This window comes from Amblyomma mixtum, chromosome 1 (genome assembly GCF_055824585.1).
Source record: "Amblyomma mixtum isolate Tamu chromosome 1, ASM5582458v1, whole genome shotgun sequence".
Lineage (NCBI taxonomy): Eukaryota > Metazoa > Arthropoda > Arachnida > Ixodida > Ixodidae > Amblyomma > Amblyomma mixtum.
Genome location: NC_143012.1, coordinates 256,278,637 through 256,305,119, shown reverse-complemented (window position 1 = coordinate 256,305,119; position 26,483 = coordinate 256,278,637). Strand labels below are relative to the sequence as shown.

The window sequence follows — 26,483 nt, the reverse complement described above, 5'->3', positions numbered from 1 at the left end:
AGGACCTTCTCTGACGGAGACGTTGAACACCAAGTGCGAGCTCTCCCTACTGCCAGAAGTCTCATTTATGTGGCCGACCTGCACCAGTTGCCATGCACACTTCATCCATGATTAGTTATACCCCTTCCCTAAATTCGATAGTTGGCAGCAAAGGCCTCGACGAGGATTAAATGACCGCCCTAAATAGCCTGGAAAGAGCCGCGGCAGGCTCTGATTTGCACAAGTAGGCGCGCGTAACGCAGTTTTATAAGATATAAACGCCACTTTCAGCGGCCTTAGTATGTTTGGCTGTTGTACGAAGATTGGTTTATTAGTTTATTGGGGTTTAACGTCCCAAAGCGACTCAGGCTATGAGGGACGCCGTAGTGGAGGGCTCCGGAAATTTCGACCACCTGGGGTTCTTTAACGTGCACTGACATCGCACAGTGTACGGGCCTCTAGAATTTCGCCTCCATCGAAATTCGGCCGCCGCGGCCGCGATCTTGTTCCGCGAAGAATCCACTTGCAACTAACATGAGATATAGCGAATGGAACCCGCGTGACCGTCAGGTTCGTTATAAGTGGACTCGACTGCAGTTTCAATCAGCCACAAAAACCTTTTTCACTCTTCAGGCATGGACCTTACGCGTTAGGACGTAATTTCGCGCCAAGGGGACGTTTGTGCCGTGGTCAGTGATTTTCTGCCTGTGCGAACAACGAGAAATCATTGAGCAAAAAAATGATATTTTTGTCGTGATGCTTTGTTCTTTTGGGACACACTTAAGCAGTTTCTTGAAAAACCCATTGACATCATGCATCTCATTATAACATTTATGTCTGCTATGAAAGAATCCGGAATTCCGTGCGAACTCTTCGTGTTCATAGGACCGTTTAGCGTGTGGAAAGCCCGCATGATGGATGAACACACCGAACCGCCGCTTTCAACGAGGTCACTGTTCAGACAACAGTGTACTTTAACACAGGAGGAATATGCGGCGCAAGTTCAACCTCCTGACTGGTTCCCTTTCTTGACGTGTACAACGTCTGGAATTTTCATTTGCGGGCGGAGAAAGGGAGCTATGGTGGCGTGAGGCCTTATGCCGAGATCGCTAATTTCAATGCGGTCAAGTAAAGCACGAGGAGGGTCAAAGAGGTTCTAATATTCCATGCAACAACCACAAAAAGAAGCCTCGAAAATGGCCGAGTAGCCTAAAGCATCTCTAAACGGAGCTTTTCTGTCGCGCCGCCACTGCAACGAATCCCACTCGGAGTTAGGGATTAGAGTATGCATACTCTTTTAGTTGTTCTCTTTACTGCGTTAGCAGTATAGCCTCCTTTCCCAAAAATAACCGTGCTCTGTATGTGTGGGCGTATGTGTGTGTGTGGGTGGGAGGGGGGTGCGTGCGTGCAGCGTCCACCCTTGATGCACACTCCGGTGGGTGCGCATCCGGGCACACAATGGTAAAAATAAACCTCCAACTTTCATCCATCTCCCCACCTCCCATCACTCACCTGTACCCGATATAGCCGAGGCGGATCGTTGTGAAGGCTAAACGTATTCTGTCGCCCAAGCGTTCTTCGAAAAAACGCCAAAAATCATAAGCCTGTCGTGCCAGACACCAAGAACCGGAAGCATGACAGCGAGCAGTAGATATAAGCCGCCCGACAGAGAATTCATGATCGAACAGTCAGAGAACAGCTGATGAAACCGCCCGCTGGCGACTGACATCAATTTTTTTTTATAAGCAGAACGATTTCAGCGAATCGCCAAAACGAAATAATTTCTCGCAGCTATAGTTCATCGCAGTAGCATCTTTCTGGGCGTAATCACTATCACATGCAAGCGAGCGCATGCTTTTCAGCTAATCGGTATTTACTTTTTTTCTGATATCTCCACCGCTGGCAAGCCTTTCGTTGCTTATTTCCGTCGTACGTGCCAACAAGAATATGCGGATTCTAAAAAAAAAAAAAAAGCTGCATGAACATCCTTCTTTTGGCAATACTAGTAGTAATATCTCGGGTTTAACGTGTCGAGTAGACATTGTGGCTTTATAGGATAGACGGTGTAGTGGAGGGATCCAGATTAACGGAAACCAGGTGGGGTTTTCAACATGTGGCAGAGCACGCACATTTTGTAATTTCGCGGCCATCAAATGCGGCCCTCGAGGCCAGGATTGAACCCACAACTATGGAATAAGCAGCCGAGCTCCCCAAAGCCATTAAAGTAAATGTTGCACTACCCACTGTGGTGGCTCAGTGTTTAGGGCGCTCGGCTACTTATTCAGTGTAGCCGGGTTTGAACCCGGCCCCGGAGGCCGCGTTTCGATGGAGGCGAAACGCAAAAGGCACCCGTGTGCTGCGCGATGTCAGTGCACGTTAAGGCTCCCCAGCTGTTAGAAATTATTCCGGAGCCCTCCACTACGGCATCTGTTTCTCTCTTTCTTCATTCACTCCCACCTTCCTCCCTCTCCTTACGGCGCCGTTGAGGTGTCCATCGAGAAGTGAGACAGTTACTGCGCCATTTCCTTTCCTCGAAAACCACCATCACAACGTTTTTGGGTGCTCGCGCTAATATGTCATATATTTGTGGTAAATAACGCAAAGAAAGGGAAGGTATTCTCAATCGGTGCTTAAAGGACTATAGACACTCAGTTTTATTGCGTGTTTTCTTCTTTCAAATGGCGTCCCAGATATTAGAATACATGGATCACCGTGTGGTATTCACCTACTGCCGCTAAATAATTTATAAATGAAGGTATTCTCCAATGCTGTTTCAGTTTCATCAACAGAATGACGGCTGATGATATTAGGTCACATGAGGCGAGGAAAAACTAATACAAACGCTGATATGTTGTATTGACTTACTATAGCACTCCAATCAGCCTGATTCAAGATCTAGAATTACAATGAACAGCGTATCAGGAGTTATATTGCCGATTTTGTTGCGCCTCACGTAACCTAAATTCCACTACATGTCATAGCCATCATTCTGTTGATGATACCAGAACAGGGTCAAGAAGAAATTCAAATATATATTATTTATTATGCGTAGGCGAATACTACGGGGTGCTTTATGTAGACCAATGTCTAACGCATCGTTTGAAAGAAGAAAGCACGCAAGCAAAAATTTGGTGTCTATAGTCCTTTACTGAGTTGGAGCAGTCCTAACAATTTGATTAAAACATTACGCAAATATGTAAAAAGGGAGGAGTAATAACTCAAGATTTCACATAAACCTAACGTGCAAGTCTTTAGAATTGGCGGTGGTACATTACAGAATCGTCAATTAGGCTTCTTCCCATGCACCAGACTTCATATAAGTTCGTTGTCGAATATACTGGGTGCCATTTTCGCACTTTCCAGCGCAGACACCTACAGGATGATAAATCTACACTCTAGATCATCTCGTTTTGTTCGAAAAACAAAAAAATATGCCGGAATGCAAAACAAAGTGGGGCTGAAGAGAGTCCCGAACCGGTTCGGAACGGTTCCTTTGAATCGTTCCGGTTCGGGTTCAGTTCCAAGATGGCGAAAAAAATATGGGTTCGGTTCAGTTCCGGTTCCGGGCGAAAATTCGGGTTCGGTTCCGGTTTGGGGTTCGGGTTCGGTTCCGGTTCGACACCCTGCATATAAGGCACGTAACCGAAACGCGGACACATCTGCCAGACACATCTGCCGACACGGCTGCTAACGACAGTATGAGGCATTAAAGGCTTTCGCCTTAAAACTGTACGTCCCATGCCGCGGTTGCCTTATAATTTACCTGCGGCTTACACTGCTGCCTTCGATAAACGTAAGTTCCGAAGCGACACATGGGCTATGAAGGACGCCGCAGTGAAGGGCTCCAGATTAATTTAGACCACCTGGGGTCTTTAACGCGTGCTGTTGTATGTGTTGTGTTGCGTGCGGGGTACGTATTCAAGACCCAACATACAAATTTTTTCATCCACAAAAATCTTGAAGTCACAACCGTCTCCCGTGAGGGTATGCTCATAGCTTCCGACATATTAAGGGACCTATTCGGTAAAGTATACCTGGAAGAAGTCTGAAACGATATATAGCGCTAACAACAGCAGCATGGTCGAGAACGAATTGAAACCTGCGATGCGCGGTCTCACTCCTCGCATGACAAAGCATGTCCCCTTTTATGCATGTTTCCGAAGCTCTATAGGCACCATCAATCGAATCATTTTTTAGGCCCTGTGTCGTCATACACATTAGCCCTGACCTTGGCCCTTGCAGTTATCCCGTTTTAGACAAGGGTAACACTTTCTGAGTAGTCGAAGATTTGAGAGGTAACAGAAAGCCGAAGGATCAATGCATTCCTGGCTCTGGGAATTTTTTACGCGTAGCTTATGCTCGAATCCCCTCCCATACTGCTCCCAATTTTCTGGGAGTCGAATTTGGGACGGTTTTTCCACAGAATAGGAAGCCATGGACAGGGAACCACAGTGGAAAAGTAACACATCTAAGGCGATGTTCAAGTAGGAACATGAGCGTTCTCCTAGCACCTATACTCTTGCCATGACAAGTATCATTACATTACATGAAGTAGTGATTCATTATTGTGTTTCTTTTCAACGCAATGATTTAAACAGAAGAAAAAGAGTTAAATGCTAGGTGCTTTGAATACTTGGGCAAACGCATCACGTTAAAAAGGCAAAAATAGCATTGTACTTCTAGCTAATGTAAAAGCCGATAAATGCATTCTTAGGCCGTGATCTCGCAAAAATGCCTCAAAGATTCTGTCAAAACGTTTGCGTCATATTCTGAGCACACCTGACTTGCGACGAGTAGTTTGATTACATCAGACCTCAAACGTCTTCAATAAGGGAGTAATTACTCATCGACGTCCACCCGTCTACTCCACCTTGGGGGATTCCCCTAAACATTTCGTCAAGCGTCTTCAGCTGTAAGTATTATGCCGCACGTGCGACATATTTTTCCCGTTAAATGTTAGGTCTTTTTTTATATATAATTGCTCTTTATTTCTCTTACTCTTGGCGTACCATGGTGCCACAAGTTTTTGAAGTTATACTATATTGCCACGTATCAATGTAGTGTCTGTTCGTTAGCGCTCAAGGCCGCAGGAAAGCGGTGTTATCATTTTTGTTCGTGACGCGAGAAGCGACCGGACTAATCTCGATTGATCACAGCCATGAAAAGCTGCATCTACTTTTTTCCAGATTACTGTAGACAATCTCGACCTGTTATCTCGAAGTTTCCTTGCCGGCTTTAAATTGAGCGATGCCGCGAGCGGCGGGCATTCGTAGTTCGACAACTGACGAGCGCGTTTGTTTCTGACGCCGCTGCCGTGCTGTATAGTTCTTTTGCGGGCGCAAGTCGGGCCAAATAAAGAGCTTCGTTTGCAAGTATTGTTGCTGTCTTCCTGATCGCTAGACTGCCGTCACTACAACGTGACAATATATCCTTGAAAACAAACAGCCGTGAAACATATCGCTCGTATTGTTACCCTACACGGCGGATCTTTTTTTTTTTTTTTTTTGAAGTATGAGGTCCTTTCTGTTCTCCCCAGGTAGAGTTAGAAACTGTTACTGCCTTTTAAGATTCCTGTAAATAGCGATGACAAAGGTTGCAGTTCACAGACTGCAACGAAAGAGTAAATGCGCTGCAGCGTGCCTTCAATACCGTGCTGTGTACGACGGCCTCGATGTAACCGCCCTTTCGGTACACGCTCAGCATGAAAAAAAAAAAAATCACCGCAGCATTTTGCGAAGAATGAATGCTTCGATGCAGCAGTTATTTACACAGTCAATCACATTATAGATGAGACAAGTCTTGAGGGGACACTGAGGCCAATTCCATTCATTTTTTTTCCCGGTAAAAGATATATTCCATAGTTTAAGCCGATGCACTTTCGGCAGCGAAAGACGCATTTATTGTTCCGGAAAATTGCATTTTAAAATTTCTTCGCCACGTGATGGAAAACCTTGACGTCTACACCTAATAGCTAGGACTCCGTGATCACCCTTTCGAAAATATACGGCGGAGTAGCTTAGACTCAGAGATCAGGGCAAAAAATACTGTTTCGATGCGCCGCAGCGTGCGAAATCAGCCGGTGGAACGACACCTGTAATTTATTTTTTGTCCTTTTATAGACTATGACATCTCCGTTTTCAGTGAAAGTCATGTCTTTGTCATTGGAATGCGGTAATCCATCGACGCGGTACAAGTTCAGTTTTTCCACAGCGTCCCTTTAAACCGGTTCCTGGCGGCGGTGAAAATGTTTAATTGACGGTTTGGGCGATAAATACATATGGCTGGGGTTCCTTGTTCGGCACTCCATCGGCTGTCGCTGCTGGCTGTGCTCTCTGGAGGAGTTGCTTCTGGTCCCCTAAAGGTATAAGCTGCATACAGCTGCCCCCCAACCCTCAGCCCTTGGCTGAGCTATTAGTTCGATTTCCGGATTTTCTTGACAGGCCCACAGCATATGATATAGGTCCGACTTCTCCCCCACAGAACTGGCATTGTTTACTGAAAGATTCTGGGCCCAGGGAGTGTAATCTAGATGGGTGGTTAAAGGTGTGTGTCTGTTGTCGCCTGAGGTGAAATTCCTCTTTTGTTGCGAAAGCAACACTACGTGAGTCGCCGAGCCATTTCGCGGAGTTGAAGAAAGGCCATACTGCGCATGCGCGAGGAGCAGTGACGTCACACGGCGCACAGCTGGCGCGCTGCCGCCGTCTCAGAGGTGCCGCCGCCGGGCTCGCCAGTTGCGCATTCGCAGTAGCGGCGCACAGCTAGCGTGCCGGGGCCGCCGCCGCTGCCGCGTGCTCTCCATCGCCTTTCTTTCTCTCTCCTCGTTGCTTTTGCAATCCTCCAGGTTTAACCAGAGCTAAATCACTGCCAGTTTTGTTAGTGCCATAGCACTGAAGACTATATTCCCGGAAAAAAAGCAATTTATATTTCTGGTCCTCCGGTTAAAAGTTGTTTACCACCTGCCACTGTGGGCAGGTTGTGATGACGTCACAAGGTCAAGTGACCTAGGTGGCAAGTGGACCACCTGCTTTCACGCAGTCATCGCCGCCGTCGGCGACGATGACGACAACGCCGACGACGCCGGGTTTCAAGCAGAACCGGAGCGGTGACTGATATGCATGCACAGAACGACTCTAACAAACATACATGGTCTGTTCTGAAAGTAGTAGGACTCATTTTTTTAAACAAAATTTATTCAAGAGAATAGTACAAACGATTACAATTTCTCAAGGTAGCACCCTTCCGCACCTACACGCTGCTGCCAATGAGTTTTACAGTTTTCGTACTCCTCCAGAAACGCCTGGACCGGAATGCTGCTTAGCTCCCTCGTCACGGCCTGTTGAACCACCTCTACCGATCCGTGATGTTTCCCCTCGAGCGTCTATTTTATTCTCGGGAATAGAAAAAAGACTGGCGGGGCCAAGTCTAGGCTGTAGGCTGCAGGCTGTAGAGGCAGCGTTGCCGCATTGTGCTGGGCAAAAAATCGGGGTCCTCATTCAGATGATGAAGAAGATCCAACCGGTTGGCCTTTTCGTCCTCTGACAACACTCCCGGCACCAACTTCGCGCACGTTTTACTCATGGATAAGTTTTCTGTCACGATCTCAAAAACTAGGATTTCAGGAATGCTCAAGTCGTCAGCAATCATTCTGATACTCATTCTACGATCACTGTTAAGTAAATGTTTCCCTCGCTACACATTTTCGTTGGTCTTGCTGGTGGAAGGGCGTCTGAAGCGGTCGTCTTCCTCCACTCTTTCCTTACCTTATCGGAAAAGCTTGTGCCACTCAAAAAACTCCTGATCTACCCATGGAAGCGTCACCGTAGGCCTCCTTAATCTTGTTGTGAGTCTCTTTGCCCGTTTTACCAAGATTTACTCAAAATTTGATCGCGTATCACTGATCCAGTAAACGCTTGACGATTCTACGTGACGAGACGTTTCGACAGGGGTTCACAGTACAAGCGACCTCCTCTCTTGAACGGCCGAGAGCCGACTGCCGATTTTCCCCAGCATTCCCAATATCTCCCTTCAACGATACTGCACGCGCAGACCACCTCTCGTCCGCCCGTTCGCCCAGGAAAAAACCAGTCCTACTACTTTCAGAACAAACCCTGTATGTGTCACTTATCTACTGTGTTTCATTCATGCCTTGCAACCAAACACAACTCGCACATACTACACTTGACGCACGTCTTCAATCACATAGTAATATCGTGAATAACAAAGCATAACCACAATAACCAATGCAAAACCAAGGTAAACATGGCAGAACAATGGCCACACCTAATTCGCATTTGGCCTAACTGTGCATGCAAATCGACCGTCATTTTTTTGTTGAGGCCGTTAGCCGCAGGAGGATGCCTTCTACTTTCGAGTCAGTGCTATGTCTGCATATATGTTATGAGCATGGAGGAAAATGGGGAACCCGGGAGAGAATGTTCGGGTGACAGCGTGTGCGCACTGGCCAGGTACACAAACCAGGTGTTTGATTTCTGCTTTGTGCCTGCGTTTTCGAGGATACACGCTGCAAGTGTGGTAATCCTAGATCCCTTTAGCGATTTTTTTTTATTGTGTCGTAGCACGCAAGCTTGCCACGATAAGCTAGCGTTGTAAAACACTAGGCGCAGGGTTTGTAAAATGCAGGGTTTATGGAAATGGTAAATCTTGATAGTTAAGAAATACTTCTCTTTTCAAGCTATTATAGAATTAGTGCTCTTCAGTGAATGGAGTGATTTTGTGAACGTAAGTAGCGCATTCCATACCGTGATGGCCGATATAATAAGGTCATAAGGTGGAGGTCATTTTGAGAGACACTTGACCCACAGAAGCCTTTGTCACACGTTTGGAATGTAATCCGTGGCCTTCGCACGTCCCCGCTACAGCGTCACCCGTTTAAATCCCTCGCGCTCCATCAAAAACGCAGCGAGGTCGCGGTAGCCGAATAATTTTTCGCAAGGATAGCAGGCCAACCGAACCCACCCACAACGCTGCTCTGCAGTGATGTTCCACCCTCGCGGGATTCACGAATAGATCACCTGTTCTCCATGGAGGAACTTGACGCTGCGCTGGCTTGTTGCAGAAGGTCATCATCGCCGGGGCCCGATGGTGTGACATACTCCGCACTCGCCAACCTTGGCCAAGAGGCTCGACGATTCTTCTGGTTACATACAACAAGTCATGGTGTGACGGCATAGTTCCTAATGCATGGAAGACCAGTCGTCTTGATCCACTCCTTAATCTGGGAAAATCACCACTCGACATTTCAGCATACTGCCCAATTCCACTCTCCAGCAGTGTCGGGAAAGTCATGGAAAGAATGTTGTTAACACGCGTGGAATGGTACCTGGAGCGATACCAAATCTACCCTGGATTTATGTCTGGGTTTCGACGTGGTCGCTCTCCCATCGACAATGTGGTTGACCTTGTATTTGCGGTCGAGCACCAAAAAAAAAAAATTGAAAATATTCACTGTGGCGCTGTTCTCGAACATCATGGGCGCCTAGGACAACGTAACACATCAGGCCATTTTGGACTCATTAGAAGCTGCTGAGATTGGAGGCCATATGTTCAGCTGGATACGCAGCTATTTGGCAGAGAAGCCGTGTTTCGTCAAGACTGAAGACGGACCAACCTCTTTGCATCTAAACTCGCGCGGAGTCCCACAGGGTGGAGTGCTGAGCCCAACTCTCTTCAACCTTGCTTTCGTCGGCCTGGTTGACTCATTGCCACAATCTGTTCAGATCTCAATATATGCCGATGATATCTGTATTTGGACATCAAGCGTGACCCGTCTCCGAGTTCGTGCATGACTACAAAAGGTGACAACGATACTGACGTTATACCTTCGTCAGCAGGGTCTAAATATCTAGACCGAGAAATGTTCCCTCGTGGCGTTCACACAAAAAAAAATTACAAGTTACCCCATATATATTAATGGCAACGCCATTCCCTATGAGAGAAGCCACCGCTTCCTTGACATTATTATCGATAGGAACCTCTCGTGGAGTCCCCATCTCTACTACATGCGAAAGAAACTGACAGCGATTGTTCATATTCTCTCCTTCTTCGAGGAAAAGTCCTGGGGCGCATCTGTGCTCTCGATGCTTCAACTGTACCGTTCGCGGTTCCTGGGATACATGCGGTATAGCTTTCTCATTTTAAACAATAATAGAAAGACAAACCTTCAGACACTTCAAAGTGTTCAAACGCAAGCTCTACGAATCTGCCTTGGACTGCTTAGATGTGCCTCAACGGCAGCCACTGTTCTTTTCGCTCGGGAGCATCCTGTTACTACATACATTGCTGTTGAAACCATAAGAACACACATTCGGCACCTCACATGAGTTCCGAGCCATCTTACAGCTCTTCCCGTACTCAGACCACGTACTGCATTTGCAAAAGTCATTCAAGCTCACCGTGCCTATCTCCCTTCGCAGTTCGCCCATGCTTCAAGACCATGCTCACCCATATGGAGCCTCCATGAACCTCGAGTGCACCTCTCTATTCCGGGAATTACTGTGGTGATACCGGCCAGGTCTATTTTAATGAAGGGGAGGACTACCTATCTCACCTCTTCAACTGGTGCAGAACTAGCTGCCCTATGGGCTGCAGTGCAGTTCATCAGTCAGAAATCTGCACATGGCTGGACAGTTTTCACCGACTCTAAAGCAGCCCTTCAAGGACCACAGCGGAGGCATGAGCTCTTGTGGTCATCCCTGATCTATAATTTGTTTTTGTTTGCGCTCGCCGCACGTAAGTTCTGAGATGTAAACAAGCTGGCGAAACTCACAAGGTGCGTGTGAAGCGTCGTTTGATAAACGCGCATTGGCAAGTGTCGTGCAGTATGAAAAACCTGACACCATGCTGTGTCTGAAATGCTTGACGGCGACGTATAGGTTGCTATAGGAGCTCTCTACAAAAGGTGCTAGTCCGTATTTCATGTGGGGCCATTTTCTTCGACACCAGAGAGGCATTTAAAATTCCGTATAGTGTCAGAGGAGCACTACACGTATTTGTACAGTAGCTGGAATATGCGTTATGACACTGATCACAGAATCAGTGAGGCGAATGAAATGAGAATCTCTGTGGTAACCAAAGAGGAAGTGGTGAAAGCCCCACAATAAATGCAGAGGAAAAAGAGACAGGTGAGAATCAAGCAGCTGCAGATTTGTTGATGAACGGCGGAGATTGTGTGCCTTACCTCCTTGCACACAAAACGCCCCATGCGTGGCCTCAAGTATAAAGGAAGTATGGAAGAACGGTGGTACTCTACAGGAGGAGTTTTTCTTTTTTCAAAATGAGTGAAATCCAGAAACTTAAACTAAGTCGAAACTGTACTATAATCTCATGCACATTCATACGGCTTTTCTTTGCAAAAACTGTAACAAAGAAAGGGGCCCGCCAACGCCTATAGAAAATCAGCGCACGAATCGTACTTCAAATAAAAATAACGAGCCCGATCCTGCTCACGTATGCCGAATTCACTCGTGGGAGCCTTCTCTGTCAGCTTGAACCTCATAGCTTGGACTGTTTCGATTGTGGTTTCATTTATGCCTTCTACAGCGGTACAATTACGATCGACTGCGCAGGATATGTGGAAATCGGCAGGAGATCTGAACCCAGAAGTCGACGGTAATGAAGTGTTCCTTAGCCCCATTGCTGAGGAAGCAAGTATGTTCCTCTGCTACAGTGAACCTTAAAGCGTTTGGTTGCGGTAGTCGGTGCTGACTTCCTGAATTCATTTTTGCTAGCGAAATAGCGGACAGGAAACGACAGGTCTGGTGGTTGTCCGGTCGCTTTGTGTCCTGTTTGCGTCTACCACTTAGAGTGAAGTTGAATAAATTCTGGGCCATAGGCGTCCTAGCTTTCTTAATTTTGCGCTTGCGAAGTGGGAACACAAAATAGAAGGGTGCCATATCAGCGCTTGGGATAGAAGCTTGCCTATCGCATTTACTTGCTCGTTCTGGTGAAGCACTGCATCGCCGCTGCATGATTGGACACAACTTACTCTAATTATTTCTCTGCTCAGGTCACAGCATAATCATTTAAATGTGTTATTTTCATGAACGGAGCTTGAATGAATACTGTAGGAATAGAGTTACTGGATCAAAACTGAGTCACATTTAGAGTTCCACGTCGAGAAGAGCCAAATCCAAAAGTTACTAAATGATATTGCTCAAATTATTTGCAAAATTTTTCAGTACATGGTGCTGTAGACTTGCTGTAATTTACGTTTAAAGCAAATCGCATAACAGCTTTGATAGGGCTACGGTTTATGCGGATAATAAACTTTCACGTTTTTTTCTTTCGAAAAAAAAAAAGCACCTCCGATTAATATGCGACAAATCTGGCGCCAAATTAAAAAAACGGGAGAGATAACTGCGGCACCCGCATTGGAGAAATACGTAAGCATGAACTTTCAATGAATGAATGAACTTTATTTCCGTCATCATGGGGCCTCACAGTCGGGGCGCAGCAATTAGGAGGGGGCGCCTCCCAGCCGGCTCTCAGCACCGGAGACCGCGGAGAGAGTCTTGTGGTAAGCTGTCTCCGCCTGACGGATGATGAGTCTCTGCTGATCCGGGTCGTGGCTTCGGATCAGCGCTTCCCAGGTGCCAAGGTCTGGGATGATTTGTGTTTTAGCCGCAGGAGAATCCTGACATTCCCAAATTAAGTGATTTTGCGAAGTGATTCTGTGACAGCTACTGCAGAGCTCAGGCTCCCCAGTGTCTTCGTCATGCAGTATAAAGTAGGGAAAGAATCTGTTGACCTGAAGCCTCCTCCAGGCCCTGCACTCCTTTGGAGTGAGTGACCTATCCGGAAGTGAGAGTGTTCTCCTATCTAGTCTTGGAGTCTCAGTAATTTCTTTATACGTTATGAGAGGGTCTTTATTCCCACTCCGGGGCACTTCCAGAGCTGCTCGGATGTATAATTCTCGAGCGAGGCTGTGAGCAGCCTCATTCCCCGGAATGCCCTCATGAGCAGGAACCCATATGAGGGAGACCTCTCTGCTTGAGGGGTATCTTCTTAGTAATTTAGTGGCTTGACTGGAGACCACCCCCTTACAAAAGTTGTGGACAGCTGCCTTACTGTCAGACAAGATTATCTTGGCTTTGGTACTGACGCACGCAAGAGCAATAGCAGCTTCCTCTGCCACTAATGCACTCCTATTATTAATCGATGCTGCTGTCACTTTCTGCCCATTCCCATCAACGACTGCAATGACAGAGGCGCCATCGGACCCACAGGCTGCGTCGCAGAAGGCTATGTTACCCGGCGGGTCCCGGGCAAGATTGTTCATTACTGTTCGAGCTCTGTGTCTTCTCCTTTCTTTATCATGCTCCGGGTGCATGTTCTTAGGTATACTGGCCATTTTGAGATGCTTCCGTATGTCTAAGGGGATTAGCTCTGCAGTATACGGGGGATTCCTCTCGCTCTCCCCTAGGTCATTGAGGATCTGCCTGCCTGCTATTGAGGAGCTAAGCCTCCAAATTTGCGCTTCTCTTACTGCCCTGGTGATCTCCGCGCAGGTATTGTGGACTCCCATGCTAAGGAGTTTCTCCGTTGAGGAGTTCAGTGGGATGTCGAGAGCTCTTTTGTATGCATTTCGTATTAACTTGTCTATTTTCTCCTCCTCCTGCCCACTAAGCTTCAGAAATGGAGTCGCGTATGCAATCCTACTCACTATGAATGCTTGTACTAATCTCAGGAGACAGTGCTCTCGCAGGCCTTTTTTTCTGAGGGAGATTCATTCATTCATTCATTCATTCATTTATTTATTGGTCTTTGTTGCAAAAAATGTACGCAAACACTGCCCGGACCCATAGCCAACGGCTAGTAACGGGTCCAATGGAAAAAAAGGTATACAAACATGCAGGCAACAATGTACCAAAATAAAGACAGTAAGTTAGTATAAAGAATGCTATACATCACTCTCAACACTTGTAAGAGCATCAACAAAAGAAATACATATATTACAGATTATATAAACTAAGAAACTTAGATCAAACAAAACGCGTAGAACTTATACAAAAATTAAGGCATCACAAAAAAACGAAGGGAAAATAGCTGTTAAGTATTTACAAAGCATCACAAGGGTACAACACACAAGAACAGGATAAAATGATTTCAGTGCACACTTTTTAATCACAAACATCCTTAGAATAGACGCAAATGTACAAATCTGTAAATAAATCAAGGTATCAGGATTCGGCTACATGCAAATAATATCTGGCAAATATCTAAGACGACTATTAAAAAATGAAAGTATGAACTCAAAGTGTGTCATTCTTTTTAAGGTAATAATTTTTTATTCTAATGGAGAAGTTGTAGGCAGTCTTTAGGTCATGTGGTAGATTATTCCAAACTTTTACGCCCGTAAACTCTAGGAGACGCTCTCCATATACATTTCTTTTCACTGGCAAGTTAAAATTGCCGTACGTGCGGCTCCGTGTTGGAAGTGGCGGGATGTTAAATATTGATATGTCAAACGGGAGGTTGTTTGTTATTATTTTATGGACACATTCAGCAGTTCTTTTCTCACGAAGTAAATTGAGGGGTAATACGCGTAGTTTAGTAAATAGTGCCTTACTGCGTACAGTGTAACTAGAAAATGAAATTATTCTAAGTGCTCGCTTCTGTAACTTTTTAATAGGCTCTAGGTATGTGCTATACGTCCAGCCCCACGACTCGATGCAATATGAAAGGTGAGTATGTATTAATGTGAAGTATAGGACACGGAGGATATTGATGTCAAAGTATTCGCGCGTCTGGAGAAGAGCATAACAACCGGAAGCCATCTTAGTGCAAGTCGCCTCAATATGATGTTGCCAGTGTAAATGTTTATCCAGTGTGACTCCAAGATATGTAAAATTATTTGTTGACTCAAGCTAAAGATACCTATGATACCGCCTAAAGATACCTATGACCTGGGTGACATAGGTACTAAGCTTCTTGATAGTGGTTGTGTTACGCCCGTTCGTCTGGAGAAAATATCCCAGGACTCTGATAGTGTCAACCCTAGGTACTAACCTACCACCAACAACAACCTCTATCGAGTCGTATAGGTGAGGGAAGCGAGTCTCTTTCTTCATCTGGTCTTTGTTATTAAGCGAGAAGATCTCAGATTTTTGAGGGGAGCAGGAAAGCCCTCTCTCCAGAGCATAGTTTTCAACTACCTCTGCCGCTGCCTGCAGTCGGTATGAGATGGCAGCGTTCGTTCCCCCTGCTGTCCAAATAGTTATATCATCAGCATAAATACTGTGCTTTAGCCCGTCAATTTTATTTAGTCTGTGGGATAGTCCTCTCATGGCAAAATTGAAGAGCATTGGAGAGAGGACCGAACCTTGAGGGGTCCCCTTATTTCCGAGCCCAATCTGCTTCGAGGAAAGTCCTACAAAGCTTATAGTGGTCTTTCGATTACTTAAGAATCTTTTGACATAGTTAAAGCAATTGATGCCTACTCCGGCTTCAATGAGGCCTTCAAGGACCGCTTTGTGCTCAACGTTATCGAAGGCTTTTGTAAGATCCAGCCCCAAGATTGCCCTGCCCCCTTTAGTTCCGTCGGGATCATCAAGTATATCATGTTTAAGCCTTAACATAACGTCCTGTGCGCTGAGACGCGGTCTATAACCTACCATTTCAACCGGCCAGATGAACTTTCAAACTACGCGCCACGCTTCGTTTTCAAATTTGGCGCCACGCGTTTTCTCCGCCCAAACTTCCGGCCACGTGGTGCCACATTTCCAGTGTTTTCAAACTTGGCGCCACTTTTGCTCCGGCCTCTCCCACTTTTTTGGACATACCTGGCTCTAATTAATTAACCAATCAGCTCACCTCAACCCCCCGATTTCCCGTACCAGATTTTTTGATGCTCTATCCGATGGTATCCTTCTTTTTCGCGTAAACCCATTCGTTCGGACGTAATCGTGCGGACAAACTCCGCAAATATAGCCATACAATGCTTATGCATTGAAAAAAAAAAAAAAGGACAGGCCAATTACCTTACTGGCCGTTGCTTACAAGACATTGACTAAAGTAATCACTAATAGGGTGATGGCAACGTTGGGCTCCAGTCATCAAAGGTAACAAGCTCATGTACGGAAAGGGTATACTCTAGAACAGCACCATCAGCGAGGTTGAAGGGAGGATTTAAAACGAGCCTCTGCTATATAATATAGCCCTTATAGATTACGTAAAGCATTTGATTTAGTCGAAACATCAGCACTCATCCAGGCATTGCGTAACATGTGAATCGTGTGGAAGACGGATATATGAGGGTTCTGCACAAAATATCTATATGGACAGCGCAGTGACTGTAGTACTTCACGGGCAAAGCGAAATCAAGTAGGATGTGTCAGGCAAAATTACTGGTGGTAACTTTAACTGCAGAGAACGGGCGACCGACGGTCAGTTCGAGAGCAAAATGGATTCCACGATTGCCGCTACTGGCTCATGACAAAGCTAGTTTTGGATCACTTGAAGAGCGGCATGATGATGGCAGCGGCTAATGACTTCGGAAGGAATCGAATGTGCAGAAAGAGTGAAGATCACCCCTACTTTTCATGACCTACTAGAAGGAAATCGAACGGAAAATATAAATGACGGGATCACTATCTGATATGTCTTGTCACTGAAGAAGAACAAGTAGCCCATAAAAACAGATGCGTGGCGATCATATTGTTTCTCCAGCAAGCAGTTAGAGACCTTCAAGAAGTGCGTGGACATCTGCGAGCAGGGTTTTATTGGTGAGATTTATCTTGGAAGTTCGCAGGTTATGATAATGTGTCCAGCAGGATCACAGAAGATGAGGCTATCTCTGTCTATATTAAGGGAGGACTATAAGCGATGTTGCTTCTGTCCTCACCTTTCTACGGTCCGCCACGGTGGCTCAGTGGCTATGGCACTCGGCTTCTGACCCGAAGGACGCGGGTTCGATCCTGGCCGCGGCGGACGAATTTCTATAGAGGCGAAATTCTAGAGGCCCGTGTACTGTGCGATGTCAGCGCACGTTAAAGATCCCCAGGTAGTCGAAATTTCCGGAACCCCTCACTACGGCGTCCCTCATAGCATGAGTCGCTTCGGGACGTTAAACCCCATAAACCAAATCAATCACCTTTCTACGCTGCTAAAATAGGAGAGATGAACTTGATGTCAGCAAAGGGCAGTGTTTGCCTCCGATCATACACAAATACCGCATCCGAAACAAAACGCAGCAGTCGCGAGGCTTTGCACACGCGCAAACTCTAGCAATCGTCAGCGTTTTATGTACGGGAAGCGGAAATCGTGATTCAGTATGGAGCCAACGAAGATGAGTAGCGAAAGTTATCACCTACTTAAAGCGCCGTCTGTTACCATTGCGTGGGAGAAGATAATTCGATGCGTCGCCAGCAGATGTAGATAACAAGGAAGAAGACGTGAGATCCCGATAAATTCGAGATAGGTGGTTCTATATTTTAAAATATTCCCTGGCGTTAGAAAATACCAGATAAGCCACGCTAAAGCTTTCCTGACTGCAGAATATAGAATTGAAAACAATAGCTATTACAAAATTTCAAGGCGAGCTCTTTCCTTTAATAGGCTAGGGCTGAATGTCTGATGACACAGTGTTACCGGCCGATGTGATGAGGAGATAGGGACGGCCAGGCCCCTCCGTTCCTGGCGATGTTTTCATGCTCATGTGGTGCCCCGAGCGGCATCCCGCGCCTAATGAATGGTGAGCGGGTGTGGAGTGCGTGCGGCTAACGGAAAAGTCAGCGCGTCGAAGGAAGATCAATGCTCCTCACTCCTCCCCCACCGACTGCCCTCAAGACGCCGTCCGAAGAGAAGTGTCGCGGCTCCAAAGAACGAGGGCCCCTTCTATCCACCGCAGCAGCGCAACCCGGCATCGGGGCAGCGCGGCGGCGGCCGGACGGCCGATCATCGATTCGGCCTCCGATCATCAGCGCGTGTCCTGTGTTGTCGGACACGCCCAGGTGCTCGCTGCGCGCGCAGCCTCGCTCGGCTCGGCGCGAAGGGCAGCAGAGTCGCGCGCGCGTGCGTGGCTCGTTTTTGCTCGCATCGGGGAGGTTTCATTGAAGAAACGCGGCCGCTGCTCCGGGCCTTCGGAAAGCAGTCCCATTGAAAAAATAGCGCGTCACCGGGCGCGTCACGCGGCGCACGCGCGCCCATTGGTCGGCGGCGCCGCGGGGAGGAGGGGGCGCGAGCGTGCGTGCGGGAGGCGACCATTCTCGGATGCCCCGCCGGAGCGCGGAGTTAGGCCTAGCAGCGCTGCGGCAGCGTTCGAGTGGGCGCCGATGCGACGACGGCGACTCGGCCGCCGGGCCTAGCCCATGCCGGGCCGGGCCGCTCGGCCATGGCGGGATCGCGCGAGCTCATCTCGCTGGGGCAGCCGCGGCCGGGCGTCGCCCGGCGCCAGAACGAGTACGTCGAGACCCCGCTGAGGAGCAAGGATGCGGTGGTGGCGGCGCAGCCCAAAAAGGCCGGCCACGAGGACTCCATCATCTGCGGCCGATGCGGCCGCTGCCGCTGCGACGCCTGCCAGGCGCCGCGGCCCCTGCCCTCGCGTTGGGTGTGCGGCGATAAGGTGCACTGCTCCGCCGGCGCGCTGGTCGACTGCTGCTCGTGCGTGTGCTGCGCCAAGGGCCTCTTCTACCACTGGGCCAAGGACTACGACCTGGACACGGACGTGTCGTGCGCCGACCAGCCGTGCTCGTGCGCGCCGCACCGGCGCTGCGCGCGCTGGGCCTGCCTGGGACTCCTCAGCTTGCTGCTGCCCTGCCTGTGCCTCTACTGGCCTCTACGCGGATGCGTCAAGCTCTGCGAGCTCGGCTACGCGGCCTGCGCGCGTACGGGCTGCCGTTGCGAGCAGCGCGCCGAGGAGGACGCCAGGACGCAGGGCCTGTTGCGCCGCTAGCTAGGCCTCGCGGGCGAGGCGAGTGTGTGTGTGTGTGTGGTGTGCCGACGTGCCCCGAGCGCCGCCGCCGAATCTCGCGCAGATAAGGCGGACGATGCTCGAGTGCCGTGTACAGTAGAAACTCCGCCGGACGAGTCTATGCGCGGAATATGTGTTTCGCCCCTCATCCCGTAGTCTGTGTTTTTGCCCATGGTCATCCTTCGTGCGCGGCGCAGTGAGACGATCTGTGTCTTTTTATCCTGTGTCTCTGTTACGGGTAAAATTTCGGAGCACTCCATTTGTCTTCCTAAATCACCAGGCAGCTCTTCCGACGAGCAGTCGGGGCATTTCGAGCGCGCCTCGCGTCGAGTGCTCTCGCCTCGTCGATCCCACGCATTTAAACCTGTTCGTAGGGATCCTCGTCGGGCGTCACTGTCGCTGGGAATCGCCAAAATAACGCATTTACCGAGGCGGGGCGCGGAATTCGCTGCTGCAACCCACACACCGGGGGCGACGGCCGCCATGTTCCAGATCGGTGCCACCCGCCGTCTCCTCCCCGCCGTGCGTGGGACCACCTGCGAGAAGCCGCTGCGCCGTCCTCGACGACCGACTGTGCACCCCTCCAAGACGCCGCCGCTTCGATTGCGTTCGCAGGCAGCGGCCAGGCCCCACCTCAAGTCAGCCCTCGCGCCCCGTCGGCCCGGGTCCGAGCATTTGCGGCCGGGCGACGCCGCCCCGCTCCGGGTTCCCGTGACGTGGCGGCGGCTCCGGCGCGCGCACCCGAGACCCTCTTGGCAGTTTCGCTCTGACACGTGTTGCCCGGCCGCCCCTTTTCTGTGCGCAGATGCAAACCTGTCCCCTGTACAAATGTATTTAACAAAGCTTGTTTTACATTTTAATTTTATCCCTGCACTTACGTTTGTCTGATTTACACCTGAGCGGCAGCAGCCAACGAATCCCGTTGTTTGTTCTCAGGTGTTTGCTGTTCACAGTGGCTTCGCGCGCAGTTGGCTTCTTGGGCTTGCTTGTTTCCAACCCGCCGAGTTGGGGGTGCTGTGCGAACAGAGCGAGACTGCGTCATACCGGCATGTGGCGAAGTAGGTGCGAAACCCACTCGTGCCATGTAAGGGAGCGTAACGGGTGCCTCCAATGTGCTGCATAAGGTCACAGCAACTTAACCTGTCTACCCTGTCCAGCTAAGCATCAGTCACACATTGTTAGGCAAGCGTATCAGTGTCCTGTTAGCGCACCTAAATCAGATAGGGCGCTTCGAATTCCTGGGATTCGATCTCTGGTTGTGGCGGCCTCCGAAGGGCAGAAAAGTAACGGGCAATGCACGTAAAGATTAGTTTTAGCAGTCATGCGCACGGAACTCCGCAACACTATCGTTCAGGCGTTGTAGTGCCATTAATAGCCGAGTTTTTATCACCTTTCGTGTAATCTGACTGGCGCGCTAACATCTGGCCAGCACAATTACGAGGTGGATACAAGCGTGCCATACGCAGCGACAGCTTCCTTCTACTAGACCACCGCCGAAAGTGTCCCTTCTGCCGCAGTAGCGATCAGAGATAGCCAGGTGTTCCCGCGTCAAATCCTCCATTCGTCAAGAAGTACTCGGCTCTGCTGATCCGCACTTTTCGCACAGCATTCCGCTCGGAGTTCCAGCGAGGCACTGCTTCGCAATCCCTTTAGCCGATGTTCTGTCGGCACGCAGCTGATTGTGCTGTTCCCGCCTATGACAAGTGGAAAGGGCGAGGTTCTCTTCTAGACAAACATCCTTCATGCTAACTGAGTTCGTCTGTATGGTCACTATGGAAACGTCGCGAAGGGGGCAAGAGCAGTAAACGCACGGTAGGGCTCGAGGGACCGCAGTAGACGTAGACTTCGGTCGCCGCGGTGCTCGATCATGCTTGCGCGGAAAAGTTTCGTACTCTAATTGCGGATTTGGAAAGTGAAAGTAATTCCTGAAACAAGCGTACAATCGGCGGCGGCATAGAGAAGCGAGCTGCTCGATTGTGTTGCAGCCATTCCGAACCCGCTTTGATTGGCTGAGGTGAGGCATGGCGTGCGCAGGCTCTACGCTTCTGCTCTGACACAGCGGTTCATGACCAATGTTGAACGGGTCACGTACCGGTGCCTTACGCTGTTCTTAACAGGCAGTGTTTGATCGCGTTTCGCTCTGCTCTCATTAAGTGCTCACTATGGACACCTGCTTAGTTGCTCGATGCATGCTGGTTTATTTGGCAGGGTACTTGCCCACTTTGATGAGGAAGCGAAGAAAGTGTTTCCAAAGCCCTGCTTGAATGGGTCGGCTGAGGAGGCTTACTAGCGAAGAGAGCAGGAAACGAGTGTCATCCTCGCCGCAGACCCCTTGCGAGTACCACTGGCGATGCCAAAATTTTGCTCCAGTCCGCGCTGCGGCCACTGGCAAAGCAGCATATCCCTGAAGATGCGAAGCAGGGCGGAAGTCGAGCCCCAGCTAAACGCCTCGCCTCTCCTCCGATAGAAGCGACATGTATAATAACAGGAACACTGCGGACTATTCCATCCAGTTTTTTATTAGTAAAAAATTAATTATATCGCTCTTTCTGGCTGAGCTGACGTTTGTGAGGCAGCAAAATACGCATTTATAGCTGACGAAATTCGGCAATTTTTTTTCCCCCGATACTCGATTCAAACTCGTGACGATAAGACAGAAAAGGACTCCGTGATCGCCATTATGGAGTGAATGATGGGGTAGCCTATCCTCAATGATCCGCGTGAAAGAACTGTCCTAACGCAGCTAAGTTTCTTGGCGAAAACGGCCGGTAGTGACGATACTTGTATTTCATTTCTTGGCCTTTTCTATGTCTTCTAAAAGCTCCGTTTTCGGTTAAAGTATAGTCCTTGGGATTAGAACGTGGTAGGCTATTGATTTAAGCAATTTTCAGTTTGTCTCTAGTGTCACTAAAGGGAATTTGCGTGTAAAGAAACTCCGATCAGAGAAGGTTGGGATCGTGAAATGGTGAAGCGTGCTGTTGAAGGAACGTTTGGGATCCCATTCTTTGGCCGGCGTTTCTTCTGACATGAATTTGCTACCCGAACAGACTGAATGCCGTCATGCGTTAGATGTCATTGTATTTAGCGGGAAAACTCCAAAGCCGTTGGTGTGAGTCGAAAGAGAGATTTGCCGAAATGCCCGGATACAGCTAGAGAGAACCTCGCAGGTAGAGAGGGCCCCACTCCTCTTCTCGCAGGACACCCTAATTTCGCAACTAATTCGCTCCCAGCGGAGGAGGCGAAGCCGCTTCAGCGGGTTCTCGGTGTGTCCCTCCCTAGGTGTGTATTTATTTTCTGTGCCGACCAGCGCTGCTGCTGTCGCCAGCCTCGTCGAGGCAGAGATATATTACAGATATATTTATGTAATACACCAGAAGTGACGCCTCTCAAGAGGCACAGCCGAGCACTTGGTCGCCGCGGGCGGCGCGCTCGGGAGTGTTCCCCGTCAGGGACATGTGCACAAAAAGCCCTGAAACGCCTCCTCTGCGCTGGCATTTGTGTACCGCACGGACGGTCACCGCTGTTGGCCCGTGAATAAAGACGCATTTGGCGACGCTCTTGTCTGTTGTGCCGGACTCCCGAGAAGCCCAGGGGTGGCTGCGTGCAGTCTGCGTCACCCTTGAGTAGCGCTCTCGAGTACTGCGCAGTTAGCTTCCCGTGGTGCACTGCTTCTAGTGCTCTGCGGCTGTACTTGCGCGCAAGCGCTGCCTCTGGCAGCTGCGGCGGGGTGTCGTTTAGTTTGCGGTCCAGAGCACCGCTGGAGCGCATCACGCGAGGGCGGCGAGCGAAGTTTGTGCCGAGCGCGGCTCCGCGCGCCCGCTGCTATCGACCACTGCGGCGGCGGCAGTCTCCCTTTCGGCGGTGTCGGTGGCCGACCGTGGAGCCTCCTCCCGCGGGCGAACGTCCTTCGGCCGAGACAGCGGAAGGAGAGGGACTTCCTGCGGCCGGGGAGCAGGAAACGGGCCGCTCTTCTTCAATGGGCGCCCACTTCCTGCGCCGGGGGCCGTATAACAAGCGCCCTGCCTTCGCCTTCTTGGACGCGCGCGCGGCGCAGGAGAAAGAAAAAAGAAAAGGTACAAAGGCGCCAACGGGGGCGTCATCTCGCGGAGGCCAAGGAAAGCTTCGCGCCGCTGCGGTCGTGGCCGAAGGATTCGCGTCGCGAGGGAGAAAAGCCTGCGGGTGCCGAGTTTTGCATTGGTCGGCCTTTTGCACAACCTCTTTGCTGGGTGCTCCAGAGGCAGTGATAGGGCTGTGAATTCCCCCTTTTTTTCCTACAGCCTTCCCCTCTAAAATTTAATAATAATCGCTACATAAGCATCGGTGTGGACTCCACTACGGCATTTGCTTTTCCTGGATGCGGCCCGTAGTTTCTGCGTGGACAGCTCTTACGGGCAGGCCGTCCGCCGAACGGAAGCCAGCGACTACAGGAGCAGAAGCACCGATGTTTGGGCCAGTTGCTGATACATAATAAAAGAATTGAATCTTGGGCATCACATGAGGGTTATGCCCTAGATGGGCAACTCTGCAGCTGTGTGAATTGACGCCTGAGGCGAACAGGCCACTCCCGTTCAGTCTGAATGCAACACTTCGCTGTTCGATTATCTCTTCCAGCTGCTCGTCACTTCGAAAAGTCCAAGCAGACTCCAGTATGGTCCGAGTCATTGACATTTATTTTATTTCTTTTTTTTTTAATGTAGACGTGCGTCCTAGGTATTGCACGCCATATTTACACCAGTTTTTTTTTTTTTTTGCCTCCTTTTGCGTCTGCACTGTAGAGCTCAATTGGATAGCAACAAATACCATACGTCTCTTACAGGAATAGGTTACCGATGTCGTCCAGATGAGCTTGGAAGAAATAAGCAGCAGCAGATGAAGAACAAAGCGTGGATGAAATGAATCGGCTAAAACGCTGGAGCAATCGATGGGAATGAAGTTTTGCAACAGTTCCGCGCCCCAACATTTTCCATCAACGTTTTTTTTTTTTTTTGTATTCACAACAGCGTAAGCCATAGCCGGCTTAGGTCTTCCTTTTTTTGTGTGTGTTTCCGTGTAGCGTGGACGAAACGATTATCCCGTCCGTAGCCAGCAAAATGCGTGCTAAGAGCGACTACAGTGTGATATGACTAAATTCTGCAGTGAAGACCCCCGTTCAGGGCCGCCACACAAGATTCTTCCTCGACGAAGAATAAGTCCGTTTTAAAGTTTTCGTTGCTACCTAAACACGAAGTTAACCACCAGACAAAATTATAAGTGCAGCAACATTTTTTTCCTCTGGCTTGCTTGGTATAGTCAAGCATTAAAAGCTGACTCCTTTTGCGGAGTAGTACAGGACGCCGCAGGCTATAGTCCACTGACATCAACTGCTGCTTTTTTTTTTTTAAGTTGTATCCTGAAAGTGCGATAGCTCTTTAGAATCCTGCACAGCAGAGGAATGCCCCATGCATTTCTAGAGCCTTCAACCTAAAAATAGTAATAATTAGAGCCAATGTGGTTTTCTCGCACAGAATACCCCGCTCCCCCCCCCCCCCCCCCTCCCTGTAACCTTCCCTTACCTTGGTAATGTTATCTTACCATTGTTTACCCTAGGCGGCAGTGAAGTGTGGATCCACATATATCGTTATGGCCATAGGTCCCGTTTTAGCAGTCCCAACAACTTCTGATTATTTCTCTTCCTTTCCGGGGCAGAAAAAGGAACCTTGTGCAGGATGTGCCACAGGCCAGCGTTGTTCGCACTCTTCCCAAAGGGTCGATACCCTCACTGAGAGAAGCGCGATAGCAGAGTTGCTTTAGAAAGTCTTACATGACACAAGCCTTGTGGTCCAGTGGTGGGGTATATACTATCGCGCTCACAACGAGCTGCAACGCACGAGGTGTGGTAGGAGCTCGGTTCTAGAAGCACTGTGAGCCCAGTGGCGTTGCAAACTGACGCAACTTGCCGCCGCTTTAAAGATCAAAGCATACTTAATATTTGCGCAAGTTGGATGCTTTCAGTGAAGGTGCATTGATTTGCTGTAGAGTGGAAAACTCACTTGGTTTCCTTCGGACGCATTGCAAATCATATTGAGCACCACAGCACGTTTCTTTTGGACTGTAAGACACACAGGCGAGGAGGAACTGTCGATAAAATGAATACCGTTTGCACCTTAACACCAGCACCAAGCCGCAAAGAGAGGTTTTTCAAGCCATGGAAGACAGAAAACCATAGAGAGTGTACAGAGAATCTACAGAGAAATCGGACGGGCATTTGAGGCCTGAAGCGACAAAAATAAAGTTCTATAGACGTTTTTTTTTTATGTGTGCAGAATTGGAAGATGTGTATACGTCATGGTGACGAATGGGGCCTGAAAAGCTTAAAGGTGCACTGAAGAGGAATCTGAACTTGTCTTTTTGCCGCGGGAACTAGATCTACACGTTCCGAGCTTTCTTAGAAACTGCGATTTACTGCCCTGTGTGGCCGATTTCCCCAATTAAATCGAATTAACGTCCGGCTCCCACCTTTTTTTTTAATTCTGCCTTGTACGGTGGGCGGAGTCGACCAACGCGTGGAGCGCCTTTCACCCAGTCCCGTGGCGGCTTGCCGCTCTGCCATCGGCGGAGTAATACGTAGTAGCAAATAGTCCGCGAGTATTTTTATTTCTGCGGGCTTATTTTGCGGCTGTATTATCTGCGAATGAAACTATTTATTCATGGAAACCTAACAAACAAAATAAAGCGTAAGCAAAGCCTCCACGGGACTGGGTGAAAGGCGCTCCACGCGTTGGTCGACTCCGCCCACCGTACGAGGCAGAATTTAAAAAAAAAAGACGGGAGCCGGACGTTAATTCGTTTTAATTAGAGAAATCGGCCACACAGGGCAATAAGTTACTGTTTGTAAGAATGCTAGGAACGTGTGGATCGAGTTCCCGCGTCAAAAATACATGTTCAGAATCCTCTTCAGTGCACCTTTAATACCGTAAAGCCACAAAAGTGTCCGAATGCAACCGTATTCGTATTCTGCGCGACTCGCATGGTGGGTGAACTGATATTTCTCCTTAGACCGAGATCCGCATGTACGACAATGATACAGGAGAGCAGACGAATACTACCTTTGTCGTTCATCGACTCCGATGATGTCAAGATTACGCAGTCGTGAAGAGCAGAGAGTCACAGTTCAAGGCCTGTCAGCTTTGGCAGCGAAGCTCACCTGCAGCATGGGAGGCAGCACCCACATTTTCGCTCAACCTGCGCCGCACAGCTCAATGGCATTCACGCCGCCTTACTGGTTAGTTTACACAGGTGAAAAGGAAAATAATAATTTGTAGCCACAGAAACGCATTGAATGCCGAACAGTTCACAGAAATTAGAGGACCAGTCAGAAAACAAGTATTCGATGCGTGTCAGGCGATGCGTGGCGAGCCTTCCAGCTTTCGCGAAGCTCTTCCGGCGTGTCCGAGAAACTTGATACAGGGTGACTGTATACTTTTTTTCACGTCAAACCCTCGAAAGTAGAGAGCTCATGTTGAGTCCTATCAGCTGGGACGTCGGAAGCTTGCAACGGCACCGGCGAATCGGCGCGCGAGGTGAAGTTCCATGTCCC

General features: G+C 49.0%; 1 protein-coding gene across 1 annotated transcript; it reads left to right on the top strand.

Annotated features, from left to right (window-relative positions):
• The first annotated feature begins 18,183 nt into the window (after positions 1-18,183).
• On the top strand, positions 18,184-22,460 carry sty (sprouty signaling antagonist). The gene has a single exon (XM_089565791.1). The coding sequence runs from the start codon at positions 18,329-18,331 to the stop codon at positions 18,887-18,889; it is 561 nt and encodes a 186-aa protein (XP_089421917.1). The 5' UTR covers positions 18,184-18,328; the 3' UTR covers positions 18,890-22,460.
• The last annotated feature ends 4,023 nt before the right edge of the window (positions 22,461-26,483 follow it).

Excerpts from the sequence above, each read along its gene's own strand:
- sty (XM_089565791.1), top strand. The coding sequence starts at position 18,329 with ATGGCGGGATCGCGCGAGCTCATCTCGCTGGGGCAGCCGCGGCCGGGC.